Source organism: Hydra vulgaris, chromosome 02, assembly GCF_038396675.1.
Source record: "Hydra vulgaris chromosome 02, alternate assembly HydraT2T_AEP".
Classification (NCBI taxonomy): domain Eukaryota; kingdom Metazoa; phylum Cnidaria; class Hydrozoa; order Anthoathecata; family Hydridae; genus Hydra; species Hydra vulgaris.
The window spans coordinates 33,266,216-33,274,852 of record NC_088921.1 but is presented as its reverse complement, the minus strand read 5'-3'; the positions used below and the strand labels follow the sequence as shown (position 1 = coordinate 33,274,852).

General features: G+C 25.1%; 1 protein-coding gene across 8 annotated transcripts in view; it reads left to right on the top strand.

The window, feature by feature from the left end:
• The first annotated feature begins 418 nt into the window (after window positions 1–418).
• Window positions 419–8,637, top strand: part of LOC100208687 (A disintegrin and metalloproteinase with thrombospondin motifs 6) — a 60,260-nt gene continuing 52,041 nt past the window's right edge. For 2 of the 8 annotated variants that reach the window (XM_065790650.1, XM_065790649.1), the window contains exons 1-5: window positions 475–854; window positions 1,008–1,384; window positions 1,567–1,606; window positions 2,417–2,730; window positions 7,080–7,299. In XM_065790650.1, the coding sequence (XP_065646722.1) occupies window positions 1,352–1,384; window positions 1,567–1,606; window positions 2,417–2,730; window positions 7,080–7,299 (607 nt within the window). In that variant the 5' untranslated portion in view covers window positions 475–854; window positions 1,008–1,351. Of the gene's footprint in view, window positions 855–1,007; window positions 1,385–1,566; window positions 1,607–2,416; window positions 2,731–7,079; window positions 7,300–8,637 lie in introns of those variants that run through there. The other 6 variants (XM_065790654.1, XM_065790653.1, XM_065790656.1 and 3 more) reach the window with 4 other exon arrangements.

Below are 8,637 nucleotides of genomic sequence, written 5' to 3'. Positions count from 1 at the left end.
AGTTTGCTTTATGTCTGAAAGTTAATCAAATACTAAAAAAAGCTGCTGCAATCCCTAGATATTAAAAATGAATCATAAAATTGTTAACAAACTTTTTATAGATCTGGTTTTGAATTAAAACTTCACAACCAATTTAACATTTGAAATATGGCATTAATTTTACAAAACAATTTATTTTCAAATGAAAACATTTGAATTATAGACAATTAGGATAAACACAAATATTTGTTCGAACTCTTAATAAAACCTCAACGCTTGAGTTCGTAATCATTGGTTCGGTTATTATAAGCTCGCAACCGAATATAATTGAAAATAAACTTTAATTAAACGCAGTGGTTTCTATTCGCTTTTCATAGTAAAACACTGTTAAGCATTTTTAAACCACGTTCTTACAATTTTGTTTTTAATTTCTTTGTGTATTGCCCTACTGGGAAAGTAAAAAAGTTAAAACCATTCAGTAAATAAATATGCTATGACAGATTGTTTTTAACATAAGTATTTTTAAATTTTGTCTTAACGCTAGTAGTTATCGTAGTCGAGACAGATTTACAGAAACAAGAATATTTTAATTGTTTGTAAATAAATCAGATTAATTATTTTAATTGATTGCAGAACTCTGCTCGGTCAACCCGATATGATTAGCTTAGCGTAGGCTAATGACTTGAGTGCTTTCAGTTTGTAAATAAATGAAGTAAACAACGATTAAGCAGCAAATTACTGCTATTAACCGCATTTATATCAATAAATTATACTAAGTAAAACAAGCAATAACCTATCGTGTGTCTCGAATACTTCAATATCAATATACTTGAAAAGATATTTTTGGACACGATTCTTGGATATAGTTCATAATTGTATTATTATTTATAACCTTTTTTTTTTTAAAACATTTCATTTTAGCTTTTTTTCGGCTTTTTTGCTAGTGGATTTCTATGCAATACTGACTCTAACTTATACGTGCTTAATAATTTAATGCTTGAATTTAAGTTACAATGCTCGTTTTTTAGTTGTGGTACTCGTGTTTTTGCATTGAAAAAGAATTTATTTTGTGAAATTTAAGAAAAATATCAGCTTGCTACAAACAAAGAAAATTTATAAGATATATTGGCATAATATCGTGCAGCAGCAATTACAACAACAACAACAACGATAACATCACCATCAATAACAACAACAGCAGCATTAACGACAATAACATCAACAATAACATTAACAACGACAATTACTGCAACGATAAAGGCAACAGCTACTGTAATTGTACTTGAATTTAAATGAGGAACTGTAGATCAATCTAAACTTTCTATTTACATTTTTTGAATCTAAATATATAAAGATTTTAGGTTGACAGACAATGCAGAAATTGCGTATTAATATATTGTGCCAAGTGAGAATATATCTAGCATATAATGCATAAATTTACAACCCCATTATTTATAAATAACAAATTTATAAGTAGCAATTTTTTTTTTGTAAAATATTAAAAAATATAATTGAAGTTATTTATTAAATTCTTTATAGTATCAAGTTTTGTTATATTAACTATTACAACAAATGCTTTATTTTTAGATTTTTGCAGCATGTTTATTCAATTGTTTTGCAAATGATTGTAAGTTTCTTTTCATAGACTAAAATAACATTTTTTTTGTTTGTAAAAAACATGATTCTCATATTTACCTCGTAGAATAAAAGAAAACTACTGTTTTGTAATACCAAAAAAAAAAGTGATTTAACCTGTCTGCTCTTACTTAAACTTTTAAAAAAGCATTGTTTTAATGTGGGAAAAATATTTAAGTAAATAATGATTAATCAACAAATTACTGCAATCAATCAATTAAATTATATTAAAAAAAGAGAAAAAAAGATATTTTATATATAAAAATATCTAAGATATTTCCTCTGTTAAGCATTTTTGAATTTAACAAAGTCTATTTTCATATGAAATTTCCATAAAATGATTAAATACTTTTCATGCTTCTAGGTCATACGAAGCAGTGCTTTTTAAGTTACTTATAAGGAACATAGATAACACTTATCATATAATCAGAATTTTCCAGTTTTTTTATCTATATATTTTTCATCTACATATTTATCCTAATTTCTATTGATGTGCATATTATTTCTTCTTTCACTGTAAGTAGATCTTGTGTAGTTTTTTTACAATTAATTTGTGAGAGTTTACATAAGTCTAAGCAACTATTTGCATTAACTGAATTGCATGTTACACATACACAAGAAGTTGAAATCTGAAGTTTTCAATATTTTCTTTGAGGAAGCATACAGTTTATAGCTTTCGTCACTTTATTAGAGACAAATGTTCTACTTTTTCTTAGAGACAAATGTTCTGGATCATTTATTTGAGCTTTTTATAAACAATCCTGGATTCTTTTCTCATTATTGATTTTACTGCTTTTTTTAGATACACTCCAAGAGATTGTTTATCCTAAAGTTTTATACAAAAAAACAGACAGAAGGCAAAGAAGAAGTTTAACGGATGGACAAGAATCAGAGCTAGATAAATCAAAAGTAAATGTCCAGTTTAATGCTTTGGGAAGAAGCTTTCAAGCACACCTTCTGCTAAATAAACGATTATTAGCACCTAGTTTTCATGTTGAAGTTATTGGAGAGCATAATCAATCTAATAAAAACTATCAAACAGAAAATTGTTTTTATTCTGGGCGATTGGACAAAGAAAATAATAGTTTAGTGTCGCTATCAACTTGCAAGGGACTGGTAATTTTTTTCATTATCATTTACTAATAATAATTGTTTAAGTAAATGATAAAATATTTAATTAAATATTTAATATACATATATATATATATATATATATATATATATATATATATATATATATATATATATATATATATATATATATATATATATTAAAGAATTTTGTTATAAAAAATTGAACAATTTTTGAAAGTTTTATAAAAAAAACTTATTATAAAAACGTAATTTTCCTAATTCTAATTTTTTTTTCAAATTAATTACCAATGTAATGGTATGATCACTTAAAAGCTTTGATCTGTAAAGCTTCGACTTTCTTATTCTGAATATTTTATGTTTCTAATATATATTTTACTGTTTATAAATCTTACAAAAATTTTCTCATCAATGTTTTTACAATACATGTATTATTTTTTTTGCAACAGATTAACATTTTAAACAATCATGATTTAAAATAATAAGGATAGTTTAATTTGATCTATAGTATATTTTCATATATTTTATTTTAATAGTAGGTAAGAAACTAAAAAACAAAGCACACAGTTCTTTTAGGCCTTATTTGCTACCAAAAAAAACAAAAAAAACAAAAAAAAAAACTGAGAGAACCACCCAACCAAATTCTAAAACATTAAATGCTTCTCATATGTAGAAAAAAAGTTATAAAAATGTTAAAATTATAAAAAAAAATTTAAAATGTTAAATAAATTTATGCATTCAAAAAAACTATATTTAAAGCTTCCAGCAGAGTTCCCAGCAAAATTAAGAACTAAAAAAAGTAAATATAAATTTAAATACAAGTAAATATAAACATAAAAGAAGTAAATATAAATTAATTATAAATCTTATTCAAACCAAAAAGGTTCTATTCAAGAAGATTTGCTCCATGAAGATTCCCTAATAAATTATAAAAAAAACAACATAAGTTTTTATAAAAAATTAAAGAAAAAATATCAAGTCCCAATTGCAGTCAGAAAGTTGAACTACTAACACAAGTTCTTCTGGACACAAAGATCAACAATAATTTTTGTTAGCTCTGTCATGCATCATTTGATTCTTGTTAGCTCTACTACAAGCAAGTGTATCAATAAGTTAACTTAATATGATAATTGAATTAAGGAAAACGTTAATAATATTTTTACGAATATTTCTCTAAATTGTTATAATATAAATATCGCTCTTAGATCAAATGGTGAAAACACAAGTTGATTTCTGACAACAAAATATACAAGAGATTCAAGCAACATTGAAAAAGTGATCAATACGTTAAATAACATCAAAACAAACCAAAATGCCAAGTTGTAATCATTCTAACAAAAAACTGACAATATAGCATTGTTGATAATGCTGTCAACTTAAAAAACACTATTTAAAATGCAAAGTTGTAAACTTAGTACCATAAGATCTGATTTCTTCGCTACTTAAATAATTTAAAAACAACAAGCAAGTTTTTGATGCTACCAATATAATAAGTATTTTCAAGTTTCTGGCATAATTAAATCATCTATATATGGACTTAAAGACAAAATAAAAAAAGTAAAAAGCATTTCATTGCAAAGCTCAAAATAATGGTTTAAGTTTAATAAAAATTGTAGTGCAAAAGAGAAAATATTCTAATACTTCTAATTTTTAAATTTAAGATTTTAGATTATCAAAGTTAAATGTTTGAACTGCTTTGACTGTAAAATTTGAATTTCTCATTGATAGGTGGCTTTTTTTATTTTTCTATAGTATATTTTTTATTAGTTTATAAAGTTTATTCAAAAACTTTAAACAGCACAATGATACTTTTTCAAAATCCTCAAAAATTTTTTCAATGAGTTTCAGTTTCAAGGTATATTTTTTGTTATATGTGATACTAGAAATCTGAATTGCTTGAACTTAAATGAGCAAAAAAAAAAATTAGACTGAGCAATCTATGTCCACCGGAAATTACTTCTGGAAAAAAGTTTGGTGAAGAAGGATAAGCAATACAAATAAAGTAAAATAAACAGATGTTTATATAGTAAGATTAGTACTTAGCACAAAGATTGGTACTTAGGAGGAAAGCAAATTCATAAATCATAGTAAATAAAAGTATGAACACTACATTGAACAATACTACCTATAAGCTGAAATTCTTGAGAAATCCTTGTTAATATCACATACTTTGATATTGTATATCTTTGTTTACATATGGTTTTTTTGCCATCCAATAAATTTTTAATTTTGTTTTAATTTTATTTAATTTATTATCAAAATTGGCATAAAACTATTGTCAGCTTAGAAGATGCTTGTAAATATGCAAGTTTTTGTCTTTTTTATATTTCTTAATTTATGTTATAAGCTAGATTTGCCATTATAACAGGAATTATATATAGCATATCAGTGGTGTTCACTAGATTTTTAGATGTTTGAGTTTTGACACTTACAGGCATTGTGCAAACTCCAAGTTTTTGTATGTTAATGCTTATATTAAAAAAGAATGTTTTGCAAAGAATTGGGGTGATTAGAGCTTGGTAATAAAAAAACCCTAATTTTTGGCCCACCTAACCCTTAACATGGGAGCAACGAGTTTATAAAATATTATCTTTACTATTTTTATCAAAATTCATATTCATCAACAAATTTTAAATTTCATGCAATAATCTCTTTTTTTTCAAAAACTATGACCATATAAAGTTTTAACCCCCCTCAATTTGAGGGGGCTATAAACATTGCAAGGTCATAAAAACTGAACACTAAGAGATTATTGCATGAAACTTGAAATTTGTTGGTGAATATGAATTTAGATAAAAATAGTAAAGAAAATATTTTATAAACTTGTTGCTCTCACGTTAAGGGCTGGGTGGGCCCAAAAATTAGGGTTTTTTTATTCCCAAGCTCCAATCACCCCAATTCTTTGCAAAACATTTTTTTTTGATATAAGCATAAACATACAAAAACTTGGAGTTTGCACAATGCCAGTAAGTGTCAAAACTCAAACATCTAAAAATCCAGTGTACACCACTGCATATACAAATTTTTAGGCAACAAATGATTTGGTATCTATAGGAACAATGTATTTAGGGGAAAACACAAAGATTTTGAATAAATGTTATGTTTGTAAAAATAGGATTGCAATGTCTTTTAATGATAGTGTTCAACCTTTTTTGATTAAATCTTAAAGATTTAATTCTTATAGAAATAAATCTATAAAATTCAAAATAGAAATTAGGGTTAGTGTTAAGTTTTGTCTTTGAAAAAACATAAGAAAGTATTAAAACCTAAAAAAGTTAGTCCTTAAAAAAAAAAGGAAAAAAAAAATTAAATTTTGAACTTGTGCTTCAATTTCAAAAAATTTTGAACTTATTTTTTAAAGTTATTAAAACTGAATTTTATGATAAAGTTTTATTTTATGAAAGATCAAGATATTGATTCATGCAATAAATATTATTTATCATAATTATTTATCATGCAATAAATATTATTTATCATAATTAAATATCAATTATCATAATTAAATTTCAGAAACAAAAAACTAAAGTTAAAATTGAAAATGATAATAGAAAAATATTTTGAAATATATTGATAATAATAAATACATAATTACATGAAATAAAATGCTCAGAATCTTGACCTCAAACATAGACTCAATGTTGTCTTTCAAATGATTTAAACATTGCATGCTGTGCTTCCGTAAATGTAAGGTTGGCAAGATAACAAGTAAACGACAATATTATTGATCTACTGACACTTACAAATGTTTTGTGTGTAGATAATTTCAATTGATACCTTATTGAACTAAGGTGAAAAATCAGTACCTCAGTTGAATAAGGAAATATTTCAATGAATATAATAACAGTTGCTATTTTAGACCGTATTCGACAGGGCCGACTGTATTTGGGCGCTGCCCAAATTAAAAATTAAGGATTTTTTTTATGTCATTTTTAGTGACGTAAAAAATGTCTGTTTGACTCTTTATTTTATAAAGATCATTGTAAAAAAGAAAAGTTTATAAATTTTTTTATTGTATAAACAATAATGGTGCTTGTTGGCAAGATTTTACTGTCTTCTTTGTTCTATGGACATATTTTTTTTTTCTTGTATATATATGTTGATTATTTATTGTTAAACAGCAAAATAAATGTATATAAAAAAAAGAAAAAAGTTAGATATTTTAATTATAGGTTTATTTTTTGAGTAATCATTGAAAAACCTGTTAGAAGTATTTTTCTATTTATCAAAATGTTTGTTAAAAATAAAATGAAGCTGGTTTTGTAACAAAAAAATAATAATTTAATTTTCATAATATATTAAACATATTTTTTTATAAAACAAATACATAATTGTTGTTTTTTATTAGTAGTAATTACTAAGTTATAATTATTTAGAATGGAGTAATACAGACAAGTACTGGGAAGTACACAATTGAGCCATTATCAAATAACAAGAATGAATTCCAAAATCAAGCGCACATTGTAAAGCGGTTGTCTAATGATCTTCATGATGATTTGCATAGAAATGGCAATGAAATTCTAAAAGATTTTTTCAAATATTCTGAAATTGGGAAAGCTAATAAAACTAAAATAGATGGATTTTGTGGATTAGTAGGTTTGTTGATAATTTTCTTTTTTATTTTTTGGCTCATTTTCAAATTTGGTTTTTCCTCATTAACTTTTGGTTCAACTTTTTTTAAATCTGTTTTTATAAACAAAAATAATAATATATAGTTGATATAATTTAGTTATAATAATATCACTAGAAGTTAAATATATATATTTTTAATTTTATTCACTTCCCCAAGGCCAAGGGAGTTACTACAGTTGAGGGTGCTACTCATTTTTTATTGTTTTTATAATCCTCTCTCAACCCTTTATCAAATTTTCAAGACAAACCTCCTTGACAACAGATATTGCAAATATCCTTGAGAACAAATAAAACATCCTTACTATCACATAGAGAAAATCTGAAAGATGACAACCTTTAAAATTTGATTTTCTAAAAGTGTATAATCAGGAAAAGACAAATGTATACTAAATTTACCTAAATTACTAAATTACACTAATGTTTCTAGAATAAGGCAAATTCTTTAACCCCTTAACTGTGGCGTAATTTTAAAAATTGCGTTGTTATTTACGGAAGAATATTTTTGTTAACGATTTCTTTAAACTGTTTAACTAATTTTTGTTTAGTACGCCGAAAATTGCAACAAAAAAAAACAAACAAAAAAAAAACCTAATTGCATTTAACATTTCTTGATAATATCATCAAGGAACTAAATTTTATAGGCAACAAAAAAATAAAACAAAGATTTGTAAGACATTTAAAATATAATAACAAAAGTTCAATTATTTACAAAAACCTTAAATTTTTCTTTTGTATGGTAAATTTTAAAACAAGGCACAACACTCAAACCAACATTACAGTCTTGACACATATATCGGGTATCTGATCTAATCTTGTTTTCAGAGCAGACAACACACCTTCTTCTTGGTTTCATATTTTTTTCTGTTGCTGGCATAGCATCAACAAAATGGTGCTCTATTAATCTTAAAGGAGAAGGTAATACTCAAGTTCTTTTTTTCTCGATTGATTCATGGTATTTAACAATGCTCTCTTTGATAATGGACTCTCTAAACTGTAAGGATATTAGGTGATAACTTATTGTTTATAATATTTGCATTGAATGCACAAACGCAAATCAAATGCTTTTTGTACCATTTTTTTAGTCTTTTTCTTTTGGATTCATATGTTGTCAACATTTGATCAGATCGGTCAACACCACCTATGTTTCTGTTATATTCATGTATCACTAGAGGAATATTTTTTTCTCTGCCAGCTTTATTAACAGTGATTGTATCATTTTGAACACAGGTACTCAGCATGTGCACATCTTTCTTGTCTCTCAATTTGGTACACATTATATTTGTTTTAGTATCATATCGAACT